Here is a 27,954-nt window from a genome sequence, read left to right on the forward strand (position 1 = left end):
CACCAGAGAAACAGAAAAAGGAGCTGTGGCCCTCAGGCTCCACACGGCAGCAAGGAGCAAGCATTCTCACGTAGGATACCTGACAGCAGGGAGTAATTCCATTTCTCCTTTCTCTACTTTTTATGTTGAGGGGAAGCATTTTCCACTTTACAGGAAGAAAACGTGTTGCAATTTTATCTCATGTCCTGTACGTCACAGCAACAAGCTTCCCACACACAACAGTCAATCACACCTCACAGCCGCTCCCCATGAGACGTCAGCCGGATCTGTATCCCAACAATGCTGATCCTTACAGCCACCCCAGCTCAGTTCTCTAATAATAATTTAAAAAAGAGCTAATTTTAGCACAGAATGGAGCAGCTCACGAGCACCATGACTCCCTGCTTGGCTTAAGAACACGATTATGAAAGTGTAAGTGCAGCAATTAGTCAGATAACTTTCTGCCAAGTCACCCAGCCAAGCTGCTGCCAAGTGCAGCTCCATGAATAGCCATACTGCCCCAGTGAGATCCCCAAGCCAACTCCTCCCCTGACAGCAGGACACAGCCGTAGGGATGCTGACCAACACTTATCTGAGCTGTTCAGGTTGTTTTATCCCACCACACTTGACGCTCTCTGCAGCCCAGGTTTCGGCCACCACATTCATGTCCAGCTGTGCTCAGCACAACTCGGTGTCTCTCCCGCTCCTCCTGGTAGCATCCATAATTCGGTTTCCACCACTAAAACTGACCTACAGGTGGGCACGTTCACTGCCAAGGTGACCTCCTTTGACCCGTGCTGAGTTTGGGGTTAGAACCCAGACTGAAGAAACAGCAACATGCTGCACCTGGACAATACGACATTTGCTTTAACTTGCTCAGGTATTTCATGAAATTACTGCTCCAGATGAGATAAACCAATCCCACTAAAAGTCAGAAGGCTGAGAGTTGGATCTGCTGAAAGAAAAAGCACATGAAAAAAAAAGTGACATACACCCTCTGGATCTACCCCACAGCTCCCTGCCTGTGACAACATCCTATTTTCAACTTGGTCAGAATGGGAAAGGTTTTCTTAAGCTGGATTGAAGAGCTCAGTAGGAGTGCACAAGCAAGCCTCCCTCACAGACTTGGCTCCTTCTTTACCACAGCATGGAGGGGAGCACGTGCTGAAAACAGAAGACTAAATCTCTTGCAACACTGCCCTGGAGAGCTGGCTAGCACATCCTTCACATGCTGGTATCTTCCCAAAGAGCATCCTCACTCCTGACAAAGCTTTGGGTTTGGACACGCCAAGCCAAACACATTCACACTTCTCTCGAGTGCATGCTGGAAACGAGTGACAGGGAACACTGGTTTAAGGCTTCAGCATGGCACTGACAGTTACCCTATTCCAAAGCCTTTTGGGGAGTATGAACGGGTTAAACAGTCACATACATAGAAACAGAGAAGTCCTTCTCTTCCTTTCCTTCTACCCCACAAAGGAAAAAGTCAAAACCTCTCAATATAACGCAGGGACAGACTCTAGTTCGAAATCAAACAGAACAAAATCTCAGGAAATGAAGAAAGCTAGTGAAAACAGTTTGTTTTATTTCCAGGATCAAATATTACAATAGGACATTTACATATATTTATAAAAAATGCAGCAGTTGTGTATATAGATCAGAGGTTTCCTTGAGTTTGGTCCCTCCCAGCACAGTGAGCTGAAATCACCCAAATTAGTTCTCTCCCTCCTCCAGCATGAAGTTGCATCATTGAAGGAAAAAGTGACTAGTGTAAAAACCGGCAGGCGAAGCCCAAATTTGGAAACTCTAAGTTCACCCATGAGAGGACTCAGCCTCACTAAGAAAGTCATCTGCTGTACAGCCCGGTGTCTCTGGTCAGACACCACGGCTCCGAGGCATGCTCTGCAGATTTGTTTCACACAGAGCTGCTGTATCAAATAGCACCTCGTCCCCCTGCTCCACGGCCTTCCCCAACTATCCTATCCCATCAAATCCCAGCACCCTTTCACAGGCAGATACAGAATTGCTCTTCCTTGTACTGCAGACGCAGTAATTAGTGACCAAATCCCAAACTTCTGTGACTACTCACAATATAGCGGCAGCAAACAGGAGACAGAACTGAGGAAAGCCAAGGCACTGATGTTAAGTGCCACGTCCTCCAATTACAAATGTGTGTGTGTGTACACATATATACATATGGCTCTATTTAGGGAAGTGGACAGACACTAAGCACCTCATGGGCAAGAGGAGACAAGATTAAAAGTCATCTTGCAGCACACCACAGAAAGGGAGTCCATTAACCTTCAGGCTTGGGAGCAGGCAGCAGTGAGATCCCGCTTTCAGAGACAGCCCCTGCAAAGCTGTCCTCACAGGCTACAGTTCACCTTACAGTCACCTTACAGCAGACCTTAACAGTCATCACTGAAATGTTTGGCTGACTCCAAACGCAGCTGAAGGAATTTCCAACAACAGAGATGGCCAACGCAGGGCTCAGATGGGAGCTTTGTGTTGCCTTTAAGACAAAAGCTATGACACCTACAGAAAATCATTTCTGCTGAAAAACAGCTGGACAAGGCACACCCAATCTTCACAACGGACTTTGCTCTCCACCTCCACTTCAGCTACCTCTCCTCTCTTTGGCATAAAGAGCCATTCTTTACTACTAGCTTGATTAAAAAGGGATTAAACAAGGACAAAGCTGCGACAAGAAAAAAAGCTGTAACGAGTTGTTACTTCAAGTTCCTTAAATGACACATATTCTCCCACTCACAGGGACTTCCCCACATGAAGCCAGCTAACAGAGGCTCACATGGTTTGGAAAAACATCAGATGCATCTTGCCTGTTTGCTGCAGCCTTCAGCACCTGTCAAAATGCAGCTGAAGGGATGCTTCACTGTGATTTCCTGCCCCACAAGAAGGGATGGAGCCCTTGTTACTCTTGAGTTCTTGCAACCCAACTCAATGGTCCAGCTTAGCGAGAACAAACTCAGTGAGCCAGGACAGAGCATCCCAGCTAGCAGACAAGGAGCCTGCTCTCAGAACCAGCTGTAATTTGCTGCCTGCAGGAGCTGCAAGCAATGCATGGTGCCCTCTGCAGCGCAGCAGCTGTCGTCAAAGAACTCCTGCATGGAGCTGCCTTTTTCTTTAAAGAACTAGAAAGGAAAGCCCCCATCCTCAGAATTAACTGTTCTATTTCATTACCCATAACTCAGATGTACTTCAAGCAAGAAGTTTTGAATAGTCAGAGGGTATGTCAAACAGCAAAGCACACAGCTGCATGGATGTTTTCTAAGTCTATGTGAGAACCCATCAGCAGTGAGGTTTACTCATTAAGTGCTAAAACCAGCTGCCAGTTTCTGATGGCAGCATGCTTACAAACCACAGCACCTGGAAATGTGGAAGCTGGTATGACTTGGTGCAGAGGAGCATGTACACTGACACTGATTCAGTTAATTAAGTAGTTAATTTGGTGAGCTGGTGCATAATCAAAATCGCCATTTATGTCTACGTCTGAAAATTGCTGCCTTTCTGCAGACAGCTCTGCTTTACAAGCTACACACATGCATTCTTTCAATACCAAGGTCAGCTTATCAGATTTTTCACCAGGAAGCATGACATTATTCAGTCCATAAATGTCAGAAGTGCAGAATCTCAGACCACGGTTCAAAGCCTAATGAAAACAACACAGCAACCTGTGACACAGCCTTCAGATGCCCTATTTCCTCCAGCAGAGGAGGCAACAGGGTTGAAGCCGGTTGGTCAGCCTGGCTGAGAGCAGGTACTGCTAGGAAGAGCCAAAATCCTTCCCTGGATCTCTGGAGGTCTGAGAGTGGGAAGCCAAAAAAAAAAAAAGTGTGCTGACAGCAACAGGCAAAGAAAGCGAGGTCCAGCTGGTTGTGCTCTGTTTCTGAATGCTGGTTGTGACAGCAAAAATAAGCCAGTTAGACATTAAAAATCAAAACAAAAAAACAAGCTAGATGAAGAACACATGCAAAGAAGGTTTCATTGCAAGCAGCAAGAAGCTGCAGCTTGAAGCACTCTAGCTCCCTACCAACAAAGCCTTCCACTGTCTCCTCTGCTCGTGGCAGTCCTTTGCCATGCAAACTGTGGCCAAACAACACTGGAAACCACAAACCACAGACACTGAGGGATGATTTCCTTTGTCCTTCCAACTTCAACTTATTCCGCAATTAAGGATTTAAGGTGTTTTTTCCAGCCTTGTCAAAAGTAATTTGAGCTTCAAACTTAACATTCAGAAGCAACCATGACCAAGGCTCTTCCTAAATTGAGTCCAGGTGGCTTACACCTTCCCAGATACAAGCTGCCGCATGCTTAGCTCGGTTAATGTGTTCAGCCACATTCCTCAGGCCATCAAAACACGTTTCTCCAAACTCCAAAGAGCTCTGAATGAAAATCTGAGGAGCTGTACCCCGGCTGGTGCTTTTTCTTCACAGCTTTCACAGCAGAGAACAGCTGGGTGATGTGAGCTGTGGCTCTGTTTTTACTGGGGTGGGAATAAGGGGGAAAAAAGGGAGAAGAATGAAAAGAGAGAAGAGGCGTGCACAGGGACACTTATCTCTTTAAGACCTCTTCTCTCTGCCTCCAGCTCACAGGTCAAGGCAAAAGAAAACCAAAAGAAACCACAGCATGCCAGAGAAACAAACAAACTCAACAACAGATCAGCTCATTATTTCTTGGAGCAGAACAAAGCATTAAGAACTGCCACAAAATAATTCTGAGTCCTTACCTGAAAGGGAAGAAAAATCCCATTTTTAATATGGTTTTGTTTTTTCTCCCCATTTCTTAATTTCCTGATCAGTTATAAAAGAATTGCTATTTGCTAATAAAAAGCCAAGGGACAGAAAGAAGACGAGAAATGAAACGAAAGACTTTTAGTCTTGATGGCTCAGGAAAAAACCTTGCCACAGCCAAGTGCAACTTTTGGCTTCCTCTGCACGAGATGATTGAGCATAACAAAAGCAATGAGATGCTAAACCAGAACTTCCTGTTTTGGATTTGACAGCACGATCCTACAGCTAAGCATAGATTAAAGAAAGCCAGCTCCACAGCTCCTAGTTGTGGAAAATGGGGTCAGAAAGAAAGGCTCATAATATGGGACCATGCTGGTCTTCAGCATCAGAAATGAAGCTCGTGCTCCTGCCTGCAGTGCAGTTTTCCCTCTTTCCCTGATGCAGCCATTAGTTGATTTTTTTTACATCTAATTGCTGAAGCCTAAGTACATTAGTAAAACTGCGGAGAAGGATCAAAAGAGAAGCTACCAATGGAACAGGCACAAGACTGAAACAACAGGGTCAATTTTCTATGTTTAAGTTCACTACTAGGAAAGCTGATGTGGAACAATGTGCTCAGAGCAGATGCAACCCCCCCCTGGCCAGTACCAAGATGCAGCCAGCCAGTCACAGCTTGAGAGACAGAGCAAAAGTGCAAAGGCTGCTGTATACAGGGAGTGGCAGGAGAACAAGAAAAGTCAACATGCTCCCATGTCTGAGGGACAAGAAAGGATATCACGCTGATGTCAGGTGCTGTTCCCTGTTGGCAGCCCACCTTCTTGCAGCAAATCACTGAAGAAGAGGCAGCAAGTTTCAAGGTAATAAACATCAGAGTAGGATATTTAACTGGAGAGCTGAAATTACCTAAGTACCATACTTACACAGAAGGGTTTCCTTCTGCCCTAATCTTCTACTCCCAGGTGTGAGACAAGAATGTGGATATTCTAGAAGTTCTATGGATATCTTTCAGTCTAGAAATGCTGCTGCTGCTGCCCCAAAGGCCAAACACCAACACTCTCACTATTCTGCTGGCCTTATCATTCACCTTTTAGTGCTGCAAAACAGCCTCTGTGAAAGGAGCTCTTTACAAACCAAACATGGCATCTGATGTCACATCACTCACTGGTCAGGAAAATGCCATCAGATTCTGCTTTCACAATGCTGTACCTTGCAGTAGAATGCAAAGACGTTAATGCAGAAGGAAAATGAATTTACACAACTGTATTGTTATACCATGGGGAATGCAAAACATTGTCCATGGCTTTCTCTATTTAAAGACTCCAAAGGCTGGTATGAAATTAAATGCAAAAATATCTTGAGAAGTTTCAGGCTATAGAAAACTTCTGACCACTGAAGTCACATGTATGAACCACCTGATAATTACAGAAACAATTACAGGACTCGTATGCCTTTTTCCTCCCTGACGAAGAACATTAAATTGGATGCTTAACTGTAAATAAACACACTGCACATCCATCATGCAGATGGCAGTGTTAACTGACTTTTGTTTCCTGTAACCTATACTGTACCAACGGCTCAGTGTCCAGGTGAGACACTGGGAAAACAGGGCACTTGGCATACACACAGGATGTGCCTGCATGAATTCTGCTGCCAGCTTTCATAGCTGAAATGAAAGCACAAATAAAGGAGTAGTTTTCAATACATCCTTCCAGATTCAGTGGTAAATGACAGCAGATTAAGGTTACAATAGAATAAAAAGCAGCCTGGAGCTGCCACCAGCTATAAAGTCTTCTATGAAGTACTAATTCCTTCCACAGTTTTGACAAGGCTATTTATGGTTTGAATTAATGACAGGAACCCTGCCTAGGACTTGCTGTCCTGCCCAACTGCAGTCTGTGCTCTAAAACCAATTTACAAATTAGTCAGCCCTGGTGCAGCAGTGACATACAGAAGGAGGGGGGGGAAAAAGCCAACTACTTGTCAAGTTTACTCCACGTTTTCCACACTCCCAAGGTCTTCACTGAATCATGCCACCTTCTATTGTCAGCTGTAAAATCCTGAAAGCAAGTAAAAAGGAGAAAAAACAGAATTTCCCCCTCCTTGTAGGGAGGAGTTGATACTGCAGCAAAAGCAGACACAGCTTTTCAAGTCTTCTTTTTTTTTTTGGAGGGGGGATCCTTGCTTTTTTCATAAAAAAACGATGAAACCTGCATCCACTGGCAGCATTTAAAGGATGATGAGAGCATGCATGCAGCCTAGAAGCCTATTAGGTAGGGGCAGAGAATCTTGCCACAGCTCCTGAACTCCTTTCCAAAGTAAGTTTCAGCAGACTGCAAGGTTAAGTGAATGATCTCAAGAATGCTGTAAGGTTAATGGAGAACCTTCACATGGAGAATCAAAGCAAACGAAAGACTGTAATAAAGATTACACTCTCTCTTTACAGAGGTGACTCAGTGCCTTATCAAACAGTGTTTTCAAATACAAATTAAATGAAACTGATTAAAGAACAGCAGCGAGCAGGGTGCGTCTACTATGGCCACTCCAAGTCCCAGCACACTGCATTCATAGGTCACTGTTCTACTTCACTCCATGAAAACAAAGGAAAGATGTTCTTCCCAAGGGCTCAAGCTGAGAACAAAACCAGAACTCTGAACACGCTCAACTGTCGCTAGAGCAGAAGGGAAGAAGAGAGAGAAGGGCCAGAGAGCTGCCTGCCTGATTTTAGCACTGCAATCCTATGACCCTCAACTGCATATCGAGTTGGTGTCCTAGGCAAAGAGGAGAGGGGAGGAAGGCTGGGAGAACTCAGGCCACGGTGCTAATTCCTTTCCTGCACAAAGACAGTCTCTTGAGGACACAGGCCTGCCTCCTGTAATGTGATCTCATAGTCCAGGTGAGAGAGTTTCCTTCGAGGGAAGTTGGTGAGGAGTTCAAAGCGTTCGTTGGGGTACCCTTTTGACTGGACATGTTTCACAAGAGCCTAGAGAGGAAGGAAGGCAAAAAAGGGTCATTCAATTAAAACAAACAAACAACAACCCACAGAAAGTGTCACAAAATTATCCCTCTTACAAGAGAAGTTCGTTATGACAGAGAAGGGAAATCTGCATGTAATATGGATCTCAACTTCTTCACATAATTTGGTCCTTGTATGCCATAAAACATAGAAGCTAATTATCCAACGGATTATTGAAACAGAAGGAAGATATACATAACAGTACACTAATTTAAGTGATCTGAATTCCACATCACACGTTCAAGTCACAGCAAAACAAAAGTTGCAAAACAATCTGTTCAGTGCCCCAAAATAAAAGCCCCCTCACTTGTTTGCTGACATTACCTTTATGTTAAACCTAAAAGGCAGCAAAGAAGTATTTTTGTTGGGTGACACTGATAAATACAGCATTTTTTCTGAGGGTTTGAATATTCTCCTGCCTTCAAAGAAGCATGAGGTCTGGGGGGATCCTTCTCTTCCTTTCTTTCAAAAGCAATTCTCAGCTCATTGACTTCTCTGCCTACAGTAGCAATCAAGGAAGGATACAGAGGGTACTGGGAGATCAGCAAATCCAACAAACAGACACATCAGAAGAGCTGATGCCCATGCTACACAAGAGAGATTTCCCACGTTCATCAACAAACACAGCAGATGAGAGGGTAAAGTAGGGGCAGACAGGACAGAGAAATGAAGACAAGCTGAGGAATGACAGGGAGTACAGTGAGAGAGCAAAACTCAGGCAGAATGAACAGTCATAGCACTGCTCCTACGTCTTGGGGCATCGGTGCAGGGGGAGCACCTGAGGGGTGATGCAAGTGCACAGGTGATGGACTGGAAGGACGTGGCTCCACCTGAGTTAAGATTACTTGAGAAATATTATAGAGATGACTGCTATGACAAAGTAAGAATGAAAACCTGGCAAAGCAAAGCAGTTTCCTACAGCAAGTGTCCCTCAGAATTTATTTCAGCCTCAGAACTCCACGTCGACCTCTGAAATGACGCTTGGTTTTGAGAGAGCTGATGCTGGATTTTTGGATGCTTTTGTTTCCTATTTAAAGTTTTCATGTAAAATAGCAAGGATGAAAAACATGAGTTTGAAACGAGGTCAGTTTCTACCTGGAGTTTTGCAGACCAGGGTCTATAATCTCATTTTCTTCGAGGGATATAAGCACTTCTCTCACCAATGTCATTGGTGCCACCATAGGAAAATAAATTCTCCATTTTCAGCTCCCCTGTACTCAAACAAGGAACTCCCATTAACCCCACTCACCAGAAGTTTAGCTTGTTCAGGCAGTGAAATTTGTTCTCTCTTTCCATCTGGATACCTTAGCATCAGCTGTGCCTTTGGTCCTAGTACAAAAGGAAGTTACTATAAGTTAACAAACAAGGCAGCTGAACTGAGCTTTCTGTAGTTTTGGTCGTGGCACATTTTACTGCACAGAACAGTAGGGTTAGGGACTGGAGACAAGCACAGAACTTTTTAGCACACAGTGTTTCAGTCTCTGAAGAGATACTTGTACAGCACGTGTTCAAAATAAACACAAGAGTTCACAATAGTGACCAAAATCAGCCTGGGTTCCTAGAGGAAAGTACACTGTGCTACCTCTGCTTTTGAGAGCATTCCACAGGGCTGCATGCCAGCTCACAGCTGCAAGGAGGCACACAGGCTCCTGGGATTTGTTTGTATAAGCAAAAGTCCAGCCCCTCAAGGCAGTCAAGCCAGGCACGAGGTAAAGCTAACATCATTTCACTTCTACCACACTGGTAGAAGCCTGTCAGCTGCCTGCACTACACCCATGCTAATTTCATTCAACAAGGTCACAAAACTAAGGAATGTGAGTGACTAATATGAAACCACTACATCAAAGTGTTGACAAAGTAAATCACCTAGCATCAACGAGGGAGTGAGACAGCAGGAAAGGTTTAGCTTTTCAAAACAAAGGCTGAAAATATGCTTGTCAGGGTTTAACAGTTTTCAGAACAAAAAGCAAAACACAGGTCACTATAAAAAAAAAATAAAACCAATCTGTGGCCACTCACCATTCACATCTAGGCCCTGCAACATACTTTCAGGTTTGTCAGCTGGCTCCTCCACGACCCCTGCATCAATACAGGGCAGTACCCTATGATTTGATGTTGTCCCAGGCTCAGTCCTTGCAGGGGGCTCAGGCTGAGGCCTCCGGCTTTCCTCTTTTTTGTACCCCAAGTCTTTGTGTGGAGACTTCCTCAACTTGGCAGGATTCTCCGATTCCTCCTCCTCCTCAGATCCGCAAACAGAAATGAACTCTTCACTTCCAGAAAAAAGCTCTGACTCAGATTCCTCGTCTGATCGACTCTCCTGCTTGGCCTGTGAGGAATCAAAATGTGTTTCCTGTAACGAAGCTCTGATAGCAGCTTCCAGCTGGCTGTCCTCACTGGCATCAATGAGGCTCTCCTGTTGAGCAGACAGAGGAAAAAGGCATAAGGATATTTTCAGACATACTGAAAATCCAGACGATATCAAACATTCCAAAGGGAAGCTACTAAAACAGTCATGAACAAACAGCATGGAAAGCCAGTCATCCTGTAACTGCTTAATGATTCCTCCTTGGAGCTTCACATGGAGTAATATGTCTTCTTCCCACACAACCCTGTGACTGTTAACAAACAGTCAAACAAATGTAACAAAAGAAATGATCTAAGTGTAAACTGCTTAACAAAAACAGCTGTCGAGGTAGAAAGCACTCCCTTAGTGCATTACTTTCATATTTTGCACACTCTTCCACTAATTCATTAAGTCTGTTTATACACTACTGAACTGGAAACCAGTGCAGCTGCATAGAGACACAGCACATTTCATCTCAGGTTTCTGCAGTCCTCCTAGAGGGCGTCCCACTCACCGAACGGGAGCATTTTTGGGGAGGGTTGGTAGAATGCCCATCCAGCTGCCCATGCTCACTCAGGAACCCGGTCACTTGGTCCAAGAAAGAGGTCACGTCCAGTTGGTGCCACTCCACTAGTTTCTGGCCTGGGAAACATACAGCACTGTGAAGTCCATTTTCAGCAACAACTCCTCAAAGATTGCAGCATAGCTGTCAAAAGCATCAGTTCACTCCTGTGCACGTACTATGCAGGAATCCACATCTGTGGAACTGCAGCTGCCCACAGGCCACCACCTGATCATTACAAAGCTTCCTCCCTCTACCCCCTTGAAAAGCCTTATTTTTTGTTCTTTTCTGAGAAAATATGCATCCAGAAAGGTGAATTGGATATTAAAATTAAAAAACACAGAACACTAATTTTATGAAGTTATACATTCTTTCTGCTTCGATTCTGCCTCTTGGTAAACAGCATCTGCTTCCATTAGTGCTAAGAAGAGTTTCTTAACTTCAGTTTCAACAACAGCAAAAAATGTTTTGAGATGGTTAAATCAAATGGTGAGAAATTTCAGCTCTGATTAAAGAAACTATTACTTCAATTCCTGAGAAGCATGAGACGAAACCATTAATACAGCAGCCTTCTATCGTGACAGAAAAGGTAAAGTGTTGGCATACAAAACAAAAAGGTCCAACTTCAAAAGCAATGGAGAAAAAGGTAACATTTATTTATTTTTTAACTGAACAATCAAATTGGTATTTGAAAATTCAGAGGCAATTTAATAAGTCATCGCTAAGCCTCATTAAGCTACTGTGACAGGAATGGGATTGCAGATTTGTATTCATGTCATGGGTAAGTGACCTGACAAATTCATCACAAGATTTCAAGTAGCTTTTAAAAGACCACCTACAAAAAAATGTTGATTTTGGAGTTCCACCACCAGGTGGTACTATTTTCAATTTCTACACAAAGTGCTCGATAAGCCATAGCAAGTACCATCATCCAACACAGCATTTCAGAAAGGCCTGGGAATTTTGCTCCTTCAGTGCCTCCAGAAGTTACTATTTCATTTCTACAGGGATGAGAAGTCTCACAGGGTAATGTGGTAACGAAGAAGCTTCAGTTGCAGTGTAACACTGTGCCAAGGATGACAGCACTCCAGCTCACAGCTGCCACTCCAAGTAACTGTCTCTTATCTTACCTGTCCTGGGATCCAGGATGGAGACATAAGGGAAGTCTGCTAATTTATAAAACTGTATGTACCTCTGCCCCTCCTCACTGTCGTGATAGACCTACAAAATACCACGTTGAAAGCAAGTTACTGAGTGGAAAGGGAACACGAACGATCGTGAAAACATACCGAGTTTTTCTCTATTGTACAGTGCATGCAACAAATAGCAAACACAAGTCTCAGCAACTTCTACAATTGAACATGCACCCCTACCAGTGTATGTATTAGTGGTTCAGCAGTAACATTTTCAATCAGAAGTAAAAGGCTGCTTAGGCATTAAAATGCACACCCTTAACCTCTGCAATTCTCCAAGAGAACCACAGCAGCGCTGTTGTAATCAAAGACAACTGCTTTCACTGTCCCTCCTAACAGGACATCAAGTTACTGGTGTGGCTCTGTTAAATTTCCCACCCGCAGAATTCTGTGATTCTACCTGCCAAAAAATGAAGTGCTCCCTGATGATGTTCTTCACAGCCTCATTGCTCCACACGTCGCGGTTCAGACACTGGCACGCAAAATCTTGCACGTTCTGAATGTTTATCATGAGCCATTTGTTCTGCATCTGACCACACTCCTTGGCCTGTAAGCAGAGAGCAAAGCTTCATTAGCTAACACTGAAGAGCACGACACAAACAATGCCAGCAATGATCAGTGATGGCTTCTAGCAGTGTCAGAATTTTCACCAAAACCCCTTCAGAGTGAGAAAGATGGACCGAGCTAGCGCAAAGGCATCCACAAAACAGAATAAATAACAGGGCTGAAAGACCTGCTTAAATGAGATTGGTTAAATTACAGAATCACATCGATGAACAGAGCTGCTGGAGTTCAACAAGCCAAGCACAGAGTGGGAAAAGCAGCTTTGGCAGTGGGGCAGGGGAGCGAGTTGTGGGGAAAGACACTGAATTCAGTATTTGTTCAGGGAAGAGTGTAGTCAAACCACGCCAATCTGACAACAGAGGAAAGACCTGCTCACTCCAGAGATAAACCTGTGGATCATCTTCTACTTAAGCAGACAACACAATTGACAGAGGATATGCATCAATGCAGTTGGACCTCCTCTCTTGGCTTTTTTGTTTGTTTTTGCCCCTCTCTCTCAAGGTTTTGAGTCACGCTATTACTGTAACTGCCAAATTCGGCATCCTTTTTTGATGCTCCTTATCCAGACTGCAAGTTGGGAGGAAGACGGGAAGGTGCAGGAAGAAATCTTACTGGTTTGAGTCACAAAGCTGGCATAGTCTGATTGCTTGGTGGCAAGATAATGGTAGGAGTTTGATCAAGAATGTAATTCTGATCGCTGAATTGCCATACCTGTTGAAAAAAAGAGGGCTATATCAACAGCAGGAATGCTCTTACCATCTGGAGAGACTGGAACTTGCAAATGAATGTCCCTTCCTTCTTAAAAAAAGTATGCATATATTTATAAGTGCATTCACTATCCTGCTGGCCAGGCACCTAACAGCAAATTCAAGTCATCAGAATGCTACGAAAGATTTTGCTGGTTTTGGTGGTAGTTTGTTCCCCAGAGCAAGGTTTTTAATTTCAGCTGGATTTTTAGCCAGCACACCTCAGGACAGTCAGTCTGCCTGATGCAAGTCAGCTGCATGAACCCCATCCACTTAGCTTAACAAAGTGTAAGCCTCAACGCACTTGGTAAACCAGTAAATATCAAACTAGAAGCTTGCTCACTGTTCAGCAGATCTCAGTCTACAAAATACGTTCTGCGTGGCCAAATGACCTGCAGACAATTTTTATTTTATTCAAAGGAAAAACGTTACAGAAAAAAACATGAATGTAGAAGCGTGGAATATTCATTCTGTCCTCGCAGGCACCACCAATGTTACCATGTGAGAAGCCTGTATTTGGTTTCCAGAGGAGAAAAATGCAGCAGGTGACACCTGGGTAACTGATAATGGTTTTAAACATATTCATTGTTCTTTTATTTAAAAAAAAAAATTATCTTGAACTAACTGGGGGATTTGAGAACTAATTCTAGGCAGTTTAAGATGAGGCCCAGAGGTACCACTCAAAAGTAAGGGGAACACTGTCAATATGCAGCTTCAGTTAATCACATCGCCTTAGTCCTGTGTTCTAATGTAATCCATATGTGACTAAATGAAGAAACTCAAAAATACATAACTAGCATACCTGGAAGTGCATCTCACTCTTCTACACTTTGCATATTTTTTAACATTAGAGAAAACCTGACTCCTCCTCTCCTCCATCCAGCTACTGCACTTGAAAGGGTGCAAGCAGGAAATTTCACACGCAACTTTTGGAAAGATGAGTTTTCAACTGTACAGCAGCTCCAGCTCTTGAAACTCCTTTTAACTTCCTTGTAAAAGCAACAGGTTTCATGTTTAACATTTAAGAGGACAACAGTTATACTGCTACCATCTCACACACATATATAACCACGTTCTTACACAGATATTGCTTTGCTTTAAGGGTAGGGGGGGTATAGAGGGAAGAAATACTGTGGGTATAGAGATTATATGGATGGATCATTTTCATCAATGACCAAAATAACGTTGCAGGGCTCAAGAGCTGGCTTGCGTAGCCTGCAAGTGATGTCTGATGGCTTCAGAAACAGTTTATTACACCAGTTTCCAACCACCACTTGTTCTTAACTTAACTTAGGTGCACTTGAACAGCACCTAAACAGGATGAGAACAGAGCAATTGCTCCTTACAAGTATTCTAATTCACACTTTAGACAGCAGAGTAGGAGCTTCCAAAGAAAGAGGCAGTGATTCTTAAATACCATGTGACAGATGTAAAAAACCACCCATGTCCCCTAAATTCCCCTTCCCATTTTCTAGGCATCCACATTTTTTCATCACAACAACTTAGGGCAACAAACCAGCGATCCAGCCAGACAAAGTAAGGAAAGTTATTTTAACTCACTGCTGGCTCCCACTGGAGAAACTAACTCATGTACTGCTAAAAACAATACGTCATCTTCTTTCATTTGATTCTTCTGAACCATGAGCAGTTTATAAATTTTGTGTGGCTTTTTGTTTGGCTTTGTTGAAATTCACTGCTCTCCTTCAGTGGGCAGAGAGAAACAAGGAAGCCGAGCCAGCATCTTGTGAGCTTCCAGACATCTGCTAGTTGAGCACAGTTCAGTTTGGGAGATAAGATAAGATCAGAATGAGAGATGTGCCTACCAAGATACATCCTATTTATATTAATATTATTTATATTACAGTCCTTGCCTTGGTCAGCACAGAAAGACCAGCTTCTCTTCATAACCCAGCCATTCCCAAGCCAATGGTACACCAGCACACGCAGTCTAGCTAGACAGTGTAGAAGCACTGCATGTAAAAAATAACTGCACTATTCAACTACAAAACTAGATCAGCTTCTGAGCTGTTACTGCTCGCTTCATAAAAGCAAAAAAAAATGTTTTTAAAACCATCAGCATCAGCAGGAAGCAGTAAGAGAACCTGTAAAATGAGGAAATTTCATATAGACAGACTTTAAATTGCAACGTCACACTGCTGCTTCACAGAAGTGCCAAAATCCTAAGGAGCATTAGCACAGAAAACTATCTGCTTCCAAAACAAGAAATGCAAGGTAAGTCAATTTGCAGCATACACGCAAAGAAACAAACATATCTGATTGTAGAACAAAACCAAACTCTTCTTTAGAAAGTAAGTTTGGTCTGCTGCTCTAGTGATTTATTCTTAGCAGGTTCTGTGTTAAAGAGATGGTGAGTGTGAAGCTCCATATGCATCAAGGCTCAATTTTACAGTCAGGAAGCATCAGTTCAAATCCCTTGTGCAATCTGAATTGACCCTCAGCAGTTTCATTTCAGCTGCTCTGAAATACTCTAATAGGAGAGAAGGAGCAGTTACATTAACATCTTGCTGCTGTATCAGCCATTTGCCTCTGGTTTACATGGCCCCAAGCCACCAGCCTACAGTAACTTGCATCTAGTGGCCCAGTTTTTGATGGAGCTGAAGTTAAACATTAATGCTCTTTTTCATTAGTGAAACAGCAGCTTTTTCACATCATATTGTTAAGGATCTTCAGTGGGTTTTGTTACTCATTTTTTTTGCATTCAAAGGAAAATGTATTTCCTTGCGCAAAACAAAAGACAACTGAGCCTACTTACTACAGAAACCAAAGTTAGAGCACCCTAACATACACTGAGCAACAAGGATGCACGAAAACCTTACTGAGACCAGACAACACTGAAATGTTGTTGCTGAGTTTGAATAACATCATAAGGCTACAGGACAAAAGGCTGGTGGAACTTTCTTGCATACCCCTCCAGAGTTTAGAACGCACCCATCATTTAAAAAAACGAAACAAAAAAACCCACTCAAGGTAGTGCTAAAATAAAAGTGCTCAAAATGACAGCATTTAGCCTTTTTTTAGTTACTGCAGATGTTTATCTAAGTGAACAGAGAAGGAATAAGCAAACAGCAGCTTGTTAGAATTGAATTTTGAGAAAGATTCTGGTCACTGGATTCACAGGAGGCCTGCTTTTATCCCAGGCTGAAGCAGCACAACAGTGTGCAGTCACAGAAGGTAAAATGGAAAGGGTAACGGCCCACAAACTGAGAAGCTAAAGGTTATTTTTGCAAGGAAGTTTTGAAACGAAGAGCAACACGAGACACAGAGCTGTATGAGAACAGAAAAAAGCAAGCACGAATATCAGACAGCATATGTCTCTGAATTACTGCAAAGACCAGGACAAGGTGTGTAGATACATCACCCCTCTCCCCTCCCCCCTCCCTTTTTTTTTAATTTATTTACAAGACTGAATAAGAACACATGGACTTTAGAGCATTCAAACTTATCAATCAGTTACATCATCCTCTGAAATGAATTATGATAATGGCAGGTGCCATAGTAAATACTGCTAAAGGTCTGAACACGTTTTCAGTGAGACATTAGGAAAGACTAGGAAACAAATTCCACAGCAGAGATTAGAGGGCACTTGCTGACTGTGTATACGTTTCAGAACAGAGCAGCACTGGCTGTGTCTATGCAAATTCCTTTTTTGGTCCATCAAGCCACAGGTTCACTCTGTTCACAACCAATCTAGATAGTCTCTAATCACTTGTTATGTCCCTAATTCATTCCATAACTAATTCTGACCAGACCCACAGAGCTGCCTGCACAGATAGAAAAGGTGACACCTGAGATCATTGGAAATCAGCAGGCCTCCTAGCTGTGCCCTTCTTAGGGGGGCAATCTCTCAGACAATTCTTCCACCACCACCAGAGGCAAAAGATGACCACTGTGATTTTGTACAAGAACAAGTCTTCTGGCACAAAGTTGTGCATTCATGACAATGCCATACACAGATACTTAAAAATAGCTTTGGTATTAAAAATTATTTAGCCATATTACCAAAACCGCATGAGCTTCTCTAGAGGCTCTGCTGCAAACTATATTGCCCCTTACAAAGTACTTTTGCTCACCTACTTTAGCTCAGCTACTTCTGCATCATGCAAGAGATTCGGTTCTTCCATTCTAGCCAGCCTCACTTGTATACAGAAGTGTTTCACCAAGTGTGATTTGCTGCACTGGCTTTTAAACATAATAAAAATGTGATCTACAAATGATAGTTAAGACCTTCAGAGGCAGTGTATCAAATATTTATCACTACAGGGTCTTTTAACTGTCCTGCACACACAGCCTAACAAAGGGCTTCCACACTGCACACAGCCACCACACAGGTGGAACTTACCAAAACTCAAAAACTCACCGTCTCAAAGCTGCCTTTGTGCATCAGATCAATGGGAGGCCTGAAGAGGTCTGCTAGGGTAGTGAGTTTCTTATCTACTGCTCCTCCATTTCGTAGCTCCTGTTCCTGTCGAACTGCACAGCCCCAAGAGGAAACAAAGCTGAGTTAGACCAAATACTCAAAGGATGTATTTATAGTTGAATATATCCCCATATACAAAACTTTGGTGAGATAATCGTAAGGAAACACTGAAGAAGATCAGCTGTTGCTTTAGGTAAAACCCCCACTTGTCCTAACTCTTGCAAGCAGTGGGTGTTTATTTCACTTTTAAATACATCCTGGGTAGTGTAAGTATCAGTGGAGGTGGTCATATATCAATATTCAAAAACAAACAAGCAAAAAAAAATTTAAAAAGGCTATGACTTGCTCCAACTGATGCTATTAGACTGGAACAACTGAGCTACTCTGTAACACTACAGCTTTACTAAGTATATTTCTAATTCAATGCTTCTAATACCTGAAGGTAAGGCACTCCCCACAGAAAGATTTAGTTCACTTGGAGAAATGTATTTGCAAGTTTATATTACACATCTACACTTCCCACAGTCAGTTCTGGATACCTCAATCTGCTAGATGTAGAGGTTTTCAGACTGTTTGTACCAAGTACCATACTTTGAGTTTCCATTGGTGTTATCACTTCCACTCAAAACAATACAGAGCACACTTCCTACGTATACATGATCATATAAAATAAGGTAAATCACAGAACCTGCTCACCTAAAAATGCAGTGATATCATGCATTTTATGGAACCAAGTCAGCTGAAATGAGTAACCATCGCATGACCCTAAAGCCTTCCCATCGTGTAAGGAAACATCAGTGGGCCATAGCATACAAACCGCTTCTGAGCAGACCCTGGATCCCTACAGGGGAGCCAGGAAATAACATGCACTTTTAGGACTAGGGCCATTTCTTCAGAGGTAACAAGATGGTGATTTTCACCCATGAAATTTACCATCAAAACATCCAGTTTCATCAGAAACCTTCACAATGGTTTTACAGACCATGAAACTCTAAAGGACTTTGCTATAAGAGAGAAAAAATAAGGGCACGAAGCTTCTGTAAATTCTTGATTTTAATGTATGTAGCTGCCAGTGACTTTAACACCTGATCAGATTATTACTTCTGACAAACTGATCAAGGCTGTCAGGGGAAAGCCAGAGATGGTAAATGCTTATTTTCAGTTTGGCATATGACAGCACCTAACTCCTTGGGAACCAGGTCCTCGGTTAGAGCTCTTCAGGACTCCAGTAGCATCAGTGGCAACAACTGCAAAACAAATCTAACTGGGATGCAAAATAAATGGTGTTTGGCTCTCAGAGAATCCCTTCCTATGAAACTTAAATGCTTATATAACACCCAATGCTTTGTCTTTTGGAGAGCCTGCAAATGAATGGATAGGGAATGGTAAATAGATTAAATTCACTAGAATCAATTCACAAGGCCAAGGAAGAAGCCTCAGGGTTATACTCAAATCTAATTCAAGTGCCAGAGCCACCTATGGCTATCAAAGAAAAAAATAATAAGTAAACTCAATTTATACACGGGTATTGGACTGTTCTTCATTTTTAATTCTCTTTAAAGCAGAAAAAGGCTTTTTTGAGAGTTATCAAGAAAGCATTTTGCCATAGGAAAGCAGGCAGAATATGCTGTCTCATGGTTTTACTTATGTAGCACAGGCAAGTACTTTGCACAGCATTCACAGTACCTGCTTCATATATCCATCAACCAATGCTTTCCCTTCAGCCACTTCAGAACAAGGTAAGGTCCCTCAGAAATAAATTAATGACACTTCCTGTACCACAGACAGGACAGAGTACTGTCAGCAAACAGCACTGTCACTACAACAAGGAACAGTCTAACAGTATTCTTCCCAAATAACATCTTACATGCAGTAAGCAATTAAAAAGCATTCAATGACTGAAAGCTATCAAGCCTACAGTGGAAACTAATTTGAAATCACTACTGTACTAAAAAACCAACCCAACAGAGAACCTGTCTAAGTTACTGATCAGCAGACACTTACTGGTTTCTGTCTGAAAATCCCGGAAGCCGTCAAATATTGAACGCGCAGGTCTGCGTCTCTTAGGAGCTTCAAAGAAAAAAGTCTTTCAGTAATTACTTCAAAGGCACACTATGAAACAGGTAAGCTTATGAGAACCATTTTTCCCCATCACTTCTTCCCTTCAAATTTCCCAGCAGAGGAGAAAAATGTACCAGCAGTACACACTAATGTAAAGTCAGCCTTTTCTCATGGGCTCACCAAGCACTCCAAAGGCACATCAGTATGTAATGGCAGTGCTGTCACAGCATCAAAATGTCATGATTCCCATCAAGACTTTTAAAGATGATTTCTAAGAAAAACTTCATAAAATTAAACCCAGAGGGAGAATACCTTCTTTCTTAGGAAACACAACTGTTTCTTCCACGTCTCTATTTCCTTTTTAATCACTTATCCAGATCTCATTCCAACTGGGCTGAATTTGCCTCAGCCAAGCTCTTCATAGGATCCAGTGTCAGTATCAGCAAGGATCTCTCTCCTCTAAACGCTTAGCAACAAGCACAATCTCTTACAGGTAACTTCAGAGTAATTTACACTGTAGTTTTGAGTAGCAGCTGAAATAGCACTTCAGCAAAAGCAGCCTCTCCAGGCTTGGCTGCTACAAGTCCAGTGCAGGTGAAGATGTGAACTGCAACCCAGATGGATGTTTCTCTAACAAATTTTCTACTTCTGGAGTGGTTCAGTGTATCTGGCAGAGTACAAACTGATACAGGTTTTCTCAACTGGAAGAGAATCCAAGCTCACTCAAGCACCTCAATATGCAGCTGCTCAAACCATAAACTGGAACATACCCTGCTTGAGGTTAGAGCTGAAGGACCAAGTGAGGCAGCTTTCCAGCTGCTGGGCTGCTTCATGCTATAAATAGAAGTGGCATCAGTGAGAACATGAGAGTTGTTGGATGAGACAGAGCCAGGAGGCTACCACAGATTGCCTCAGTAGGGCAGTGAGGGACAGCACGTCTGTGCTCAGTGTGTGACGTGAGCAGAAAAGGACCAGCAAGAGTGCAGATCATACTCCTGTACTTCTTAGGATCATGAACCCACAGGCATCTATGGAGCTAATGTCAAAGACTGCTGGGTCACAAAGGAAGCAAGAGGAAGAAGCCAGCACAATGCCTTCCAAGAGTCCTCAGGGCACCTTCTGCAACCACCTCTCAGCTTGGGCATGTTGGCAAAACAAATCTCTGATGTTGAAAACAAGATCAAGTGAGAACCAGTTCCACAGTGAAACAGAAGCTAGGCCTCACAATCCTATTCAGCAGGAACTAAACGACACAAAAGCATTTCCTATGGACATGGGATCACTATAAAGATGAGCATTTCCATGTCTTCCATTGACAAAAAGAGCAAGATTCTTAATTCAGCTGTGTGATGCAGCTTAAAGTGCAAATTAAATTCCTAAAGGAGAAATTGAGAGAATGACAAGCTATCATGCAGTTCAACCCTTCTTTCTGGCTGTCCTCAAGAAACATGCATTTGTTCACTCCATTTTCACTTGTCAGCCAGATCCCAAGCTTTCACCCCACCAGTCTGGACATTTTTGCAGCAGTATCACATGGTTATGAATGCCAGGAACACAGGAACTCAACGTTACTAACTGCCTGGTGACTCAAGAAGTCCTCTGAAAAAGGAGTTAGCAAATTGACACCACTGCAAATACAGCATCTCTGATGTGTAAGGTTTTAAATATCAGTATATTTCCAAGCATGCAGTCATGTTAGATGGCTGAGGAGCTGGAACAGGGCAAAAACACAAACAGGCACACTGCTTTCTTCATGTTCATGAAATTTTGTTTTTCTCATCATATAAACATGATTTCAAGGTATTTAAAGAAAGCAAACAATGAAATAAGAACACAAGCCTACCTCCAAACAAGGGCTCAGGCTCTACTAAAATTTCCTGTTTTTGAGGAATTGGAGCTCGTACTTCATCCCTATTGAAGAGGAAAGGAAAATCAGAGATAATAATGTTTAAGTATTAAATAAACCAAACCATGTTGTGTTCCAAAGGTTCCTGCGACCTGGACTAGCTAAGGACACTGCTGTACCATTGCACAGGATCAGAGATTTGATGTCAAAACAGACCTTGAGGAACCCTCTACTCCCACTCAAGGCACTGAAGCAGGATGTAGCACGTTGTGCATTAAAGTGCACTGTGCACTTTTCTACATCTTGACAGATTACACAAATCCTGTGGTGCCCTGATCCCAGTCTTCTGTCAATTGAATTGACAAAAACAATTCAAATACATATTTTTTTACTTTCACAACCTCCTCAGAACTTGGAAACTGTCTTTTAAAACTAAGCTAACTAACCCACTTGCCACCCTCCTCCCCTGTTTATCTGTACACAGAGGGAAAAAAAAAAGGACTGATTACTATGAGCTTTCTCCTGCTGGAACTTCTTATTTTCACCTGAAACTCATGACTCTTTCTTTCCCACAGCATGTAAAACAAGATGGTCAAAATGGTTATTTTCCTCCATATAATTCTGAAGCAATTACTTGCTTTCATGGCTGGGCTCCTTTCACATTTCAGCAGCTCAGCTATGCTTACAGAGAACACTATGTAAACTGAAATTACGTCTAGGAGAAGAAATAAAATCACAAGAGCTATGAAAGAATAGAAATGTGTACTCAGTTGTACTCAGTTCAGTTCCCTAACTCATGTATCTACTCAGAGGAGCAGCACAGGCTCATCCAAGAAAATCCATTTCAACATCTGACCTACAGAGTATTCCCGAGCTGCACACCTTCCTGGACTCTTCAAAGTCTTTAAGTGTGCAGTTATTGGCTCCTGGCCATGCAGGTTTCAAGCAGTAACTCACACCACCAGCAAGATTCACTAACCTTGCTATTAGCCTCCACATCTTTGATCGCTGTTGTGAAGCTAGTTATTCTCCTTTCTGCATTTGCATATTTTTCTTTCTTCCTAGAAGTAAAACTAAGCTGACCAGCACCTGAAGGTGTCAAGTATAAAAAAGGAAGTATTCAAAATAAACCTTGAATATTGAGTTACTGATGTGCCAGAAGTTATCTAGAAATACGAACTCTTAACACCTACAGATACAGACTTTTAACTTCATTACCTGTTACAGGTTCAAACAGGGAGGCACTGAACTATAGAAGTTAGTGCTAACAGTTGTTTAAATGTATACATGTGCTTCAGAAGTACAAGCAGCAAGAATTTTCTTTAAAAGTTATTTCCCTCTTGCCTGAAGTAAAAGACTTCCATAAAGAAGAAAGCATGGCTATGTTTAATACAGAACTTTCAACAGATGTGACTGATACCAATTAGCTTCCATGCAAAATATTCCCCTTATCCCATGCAGGCACATTAACAGGCAGCACCAAAAGACTCTGCCATGTCCAAGCACCTTTATTGGCATGTGATATGTAAGACACTAATGCAGATTTTGTAGTTGCTTGTTCCTCTGCACATCAGTGTACGTGATCTACTGTTAAAACAACACAAGAAAATGCTATCAAATGGGACTCGGGTCTCAGTTAATAAAAACCAAATAACAAAATTCTCTAAGTACAAAAGAACATAGAGCAAGACTCCTGGAGCCATTTAAAACTAAGACCCACTTTTTGCTGGATCCTCACCTCAGTGACCCAAACTACGCCTGCAAAAACAGCATGTGCATGCAATGGGAAACTTCTGAAGTACACGCAAGAGAGACCAGCTTGTGCAATAAGAAAAACTTATTTATTAAGAAAAACATCAAAGCAATCAATCAAACAGGATCATCAAAGAAGCACACATTACACTGAAATAACAGCAGGGTAGGAGAAAGAACAACTGCTTGAATTGTTCTGTCTTACACTACAAAACTTTTAAGACAGGCTACTCATATTTATGCAGACATGCCCATGTACGTACTCGGTGTGTGGCCGAACTGCAGACACTGCTGCAGAGCTGGTGCTGGGCTCCTCTGCTATGCCTCCACCATCCAGAAACATGGTGACAGCCATCTCCAGGTTGTTGTTGCATGCTTCAAGCATATGTTTTCCCACGCTTTCACTGGCACCTGTAAGGCAAAAAAAAATATACTGAAGCATTCTTCATGAAGTGTTCTGATCAGAAGCGCTGGGAACAGCTAACCAGCAAGCTTCTCTTCTAAAGCACTGATCATTAGAGCAGTTCAGCAGGTGCCATTTATCCCTAAGGCATGACTATGAGGTGAGACAAACACACATCTCAAGGGAAAAGGGAATGCCTGCATACAGAACAGCCACGCTTCTCCCTTCCAGCAATTCTGCGGGAGCATTTTTGAGCGCTTCTTTTTCTCTTTGTACAGTTTTCCAAATATTGACAAGCTTATTAAATTTGACTTCTGTTGTGTTATATGAAAAAAAAAAACCAACAAAACAATCAACTGATTTAACATTTTAACAGAGAGAATACTAAATCCAGTGCCAAAGTTTTTACCCTCCTCTAACAGATACTTAAAGAAGAAAAGATTCCGTTTCACTGAGTGCTCCAGAAGGCAGAAACAAACAAGCACAAGCTCAGTTCATGTACAAGGAAATTTTAAAAGAGAACAGGGAAAAAGTAGTATCATCACTAACACTTACTAGAATGGCTCCCAGGCCCAACCAAATGCAGACCAATGCGCTGCTCAGGATGAAACATTACTCCTTAGCAACACTTGTAGTTCTTCCTTACAGAGTCTGCCTCTAAAGCTTCCTCAAGGCCGTACAGTCAACAAAAGCACCACCTGAATCCCTCCTGCATCTAATCTTTTAAGAGTCTGTTTACTACACTACGTCTCTATAGGTAGCAGGCTGCCAAAGAGTCTATTTTAATATGGAAAAGCTGGAACAGAGAAAAGAGTGGCAAAATGCAGCTGAACCAGTTTGGGAGCAGTTTTTGGTCTGCAATAATTCTTACCAGCTTCACCACAAGTCACTGAAATGAAGAAAACTATTTTCCCAGCTTCAGAATGACAGCTAACGCCACTTTGAGCAAAACATTTAACTTACTTTCATTGGGTGTCCTGAGATTTTCCAGGAAGTACTCAGAGCTTTAGATTAAACAGACTGATACACTGAACACACTTTGAATCTGTTGAGATAAAGCAATACTAAATGTCCTGTGCCACTATATTATACCACAAAGGAAAAGCCAAGCTGATCAAAGTAACTTTTCAAAAAAAAAACAAACCCAAGAACCAACCTGCCACAAGAGCACCCCAATGGTATTCAGCTAAGCTTGAGGACCTTAGTCAAAATAAGAGTGCAGAATGAACTAGTACCATCCCCAACCAAACACAAAAGCATCTAACAGTTTTTCACTGTAACTGCTCTTTCATATTTTCAGGAGCTCACTTCAACACCAGCTGCAGAAACGAAGCAATACCTGAAGATTGTGGAATATGCATACAGCCTGCAACGTCACTGCACAGTCACACCATGCTGTTCATTTAGGAGGACCAGAAGAAAAATTATATTCGACCTTCTGCTTTTTAAAGTCATGAATATACAATGCGTTCGTACCAAATCTTCCTCAGTCCTAAGGAAAACAGCATCACATCAATGTTCTCAGTGCTCCTGCTGGCAAACAGAAATTCTAATTATTCTGCAAGATTTGAAAGAAATTTCTTTTCATCTCGTAATTTCATCTGTAAAGATACACAGGACTTAAAGATACACAGGACGTATACTCTCTTAACACTTCTCTGGATGAGAGCACCAAAGAAAAAAAAACTGCTGTCTGAGAAGTATATTCAAGGACTACGGGTTAGCAGACATGGGTTGGCAGCTGGATCTGATGCTTATAGTGTCTTTTCCAGACTCTGTGATTCTGTGACTGCTGCTCACCATCAGGTGTGCTGGAAGCAGATCATAGAATGGTCTGGGTTGAAAAGGACCACAGTGATCATCTAATTTCAACTCCCTGCTGTGTGCAGGGTCACCAACCAGCAGCCCAGGCTGCCCAGAGCCACATCCAGCCTGGCCTTGAATGCCTGCAGGGATGGGGCATCCACAGCCTCCTTGGGCAACCTGTGCCAGTGCATCACCACCCTCTGGGTTAAAAGCTTCCTCCTCATCTCCAACCTAAACCTCCCCTGTCTCAGTTTAACACCATTCCCCTTGTCCTATCACTATTCACCCTCACAAACAGCCGTTCCCCCTCCTGTTTATATACTATCTTCAAGTACTGGAAGGCCACAACGAGATCTCCTGGGAGCCTTCTCTTCTCCAAGCTAAACAAGCCCAGTTTCCTCAACCTTTCCTCATAGGAGAGGTGCTCCAGCCCTCTGATCATCTCAGTGCCCTCCTCTGGACCTGCTCCAAGAGCTCCACGTCCTTCCTGTGCTGGGGGCCCCAGGCCTGGATGCAGTGCTGCAGATGGGGCCTCACAAGAGCCAGGGAGACGGAGACCATCACCTCCCTCTCCCTGCTGGCCACCCCTTTTTAATGCAGCCCAGAACACAGCTGGCCTTCTGGTCTGATGGAATTCATTTCACCTTTTCCACACAAACGTGGGTAATTATGTGCACTTACACAGAACCATAGGGGCTGGAGCATCTGTCTACCCCCCTGAGAAAGCAGGTTCACACCAAAGGTGCAGGCTGATGACAGACCAGTGAGGGTGTGCTGTGCAGCACCTGTCACTGTGCCACAGGGTCAGACAACTCTGCAAGAACTCACCTCTAAACAGAACCTTACATTCTATTACAACTAACAGAACCTCAAACCTCTCTTTCAGAGGTAGGTGGGCAGAACCCAGCAGGATCTTGTTTTCTGTTCTGAAGATCAGTAGCAGGGTTTAGACATCTCCATCACCCAGCTATATGCGCAGAGGGCTGCTGGGCAAACAGCACAGCTCTGCTCGGCCTTCTCTCAGGCACCGCTGAGAACGAGAACACCAGACACACACGGGAGCTCGCCGTAACGAAAGACGCTTCTTCTTTCATAGCGGCGAGGGTTTAGTCCAGCTGGTTTCCGTCAGAAGATCCCAGGCCCCGTAACTCCCCAGCACTCCCGTTTGCGGGTGCCGTGTCCGGGGAGCCCCAAAACACGCACGTCGCGTCCGTCCGCAGCCCGCAGCCGACGGCGGTGCCGACACGCCGACGCTCCGCACGGACGCTTCCAGCGGACGCCACTCAGCGCCGTCACGCGACGCGCGAGCTTCCCACGAAGCGAGCACGAACTGCGCGACCCCGAGCGGGGACCCGGCCGGCGGACCGCCTCCCGGCCGCGGGGCGAGCCGCCCGCCTCTCCGCAGCCGCATTTCCCCGAGGCGGGCTTCGCGGCAGCCCGGCGCCCCGCCGCCGCCCCGCTGACGGGCCCGGCCCCTCGCCCCGCCGGGCCCCCGCCTCACCGCGCCCGGCCCTCCGCCTCCATCCCGGCCGCTCGACGAAAGGGAGAAGCGGCGGTGAGCCGGTCCGGGCCCGGCATTCCTCGTGCCTCACCCGTGATGGCGGTGAACTGCTGGATTAACCCTTTCAGCGCCGCGGAGGCCGCCGAGCCCCCGTGCGCCGCCATCTTGCCGCCGCCGCACAACAACACGCACGCCGCCGGCCCGCGCGCACCGCGCAGGCGCGAAGCCCGCCCGCGCCCTTCCTCTGCCCCGCCGCCTGGGTGGCGCCGCGCAGGGGCGGGGCGCGGGAGTTGCTGTGGTAACGCGGCTCATCGGCCGCCTGCTCTGAGGGGACGACCCGCCGTGGCGGGAAAGGGATCGATTGAGGCCGGTTCCGCCGGGCGCAGGAAGTGGTGCTGCTGCACCCCAGCGGGAGCGCATGTTTGTTTCTCTCCATCCAGCAACGCTCTCTGGGCCCGGCCCTCCGGTTCTTTGTTCGGCAACACGTCCGGCCACGGCTGCTGTCGTGCGGGAGAACGCCGTGGGAGAGAGCCAAAGGCGTTGCTGGAGCCCGGGTAGGCTGTGCGCCCAGCCTTCCTCTCACCAGCAGGAGGGTTGAGTGGAGTGGTGGGGTGCCATTGCTTTCATGCAGATTTACCTCAGAACAGCATCGGGTGGAATGCTGTGTGGGAGGCATTGGACTGGAGGAAAGGAGTTTTATGAACCAGAACCTGAGAAATATCACCACACCAACAAGAACGGCTCCCCAGGGTTGCCTAGTGAGTTCTCAGTGCGCTAGAGATCAAGCACTGAGAGCTTAATTGCTCCGTGTCAGTGCTTGAGAGCCTCACACTCACAAGCAAAGGAATCATTAACCAACCCAAGCCTGCTGCAAAGCGCTTGGAGCAACCAAAATCCTCCCAGCGGCTGAATTCCAACCTCCAACAAGAAAAGCATAAAATAAACACGAGGACGCTCCTGAGGACCGCTCTGCCACACGTGCTGTGAGTACGGCC

At 44.0% G+C, this 27,954-nt stretch overlaps 1 protein-coding gene across 3 annotated transcripts; it reads right to left on the reverse strand.

Annotated features, from left to right (window-relative positions):
* Positions 1 to 1,544: 1,544 nt before the first annotated feature.
* On the reverse strand, positions 1,545 to 27,139 carry UBXN7 (UBX domain protein 7). Of its 3 annotated transcripts, XM_042878276.1 has the most exons (12): positions 27,051 to 27,072; positions 25,129 to 25,185; positions 23,513 to 23,660; positions 21,495 to 21,562; positions 19,595 to 19,660; positions 17,531 to 17,643; positions 12,243 to 12,389; positions 11,780 to 11,870; positions 10,602 to 10,729; positions 9,763 to 10,156; positions 8,993 to 9,072; positions 1,545 to 7,710 (listed from the first exon to the last, which is right to left on the reverse strand). In XM_042878276.1, exons 3-12 carry the CDS (start codon positions 23,632 to 23,634, stop codon positions 7,549 to 7,551), a joined length of 1,371 nt encoding a protein of 456 aa, XP_042734210.1. In that variant the 5' UTR covers positions 23,635 to 23,660; positions 25,129 to 25,185; positions 27,051 to 27,072; the 3' UTR covers positions 1,545 to 7,548. The 3 variants fall into 3 exon arrangements, with proteins under 3 accessions (XP_042734210.1, XP_042734209.1, XP_042734208.1); XM_042878275.1 differs by lacking the exon at positions 25,129 to 25,185 and having other exon boundaries at positions 9,763 to 10,069; positions 27,051 to 27,139; XM_042878274.1 differs by lacking the exon at positions 25,129 to 25,185 and having other exon boundaries at positions 27,051 to 27,139.
* Between the last annotated feature and the right edge of the window lie 815 nt (positions 27,140 to 27,954).

Source organism: Lagopus leucura, unplaced genomic scaffold (assembly GCF_019238085.1).
Source record: "Lagopus leucura isolate 7727_CA_CO unplaced genomic scaffold, USGS_WTPT01 Super-Scaffold_100021, whole genome shotgun sequence".
In the NCBI taxonomy this organism is placed as follows: Eukaryota; Metazoa; Chordata; class Aves; order Galliformes; family Phasianidae; genus Lagopus; species Lagopus leucura.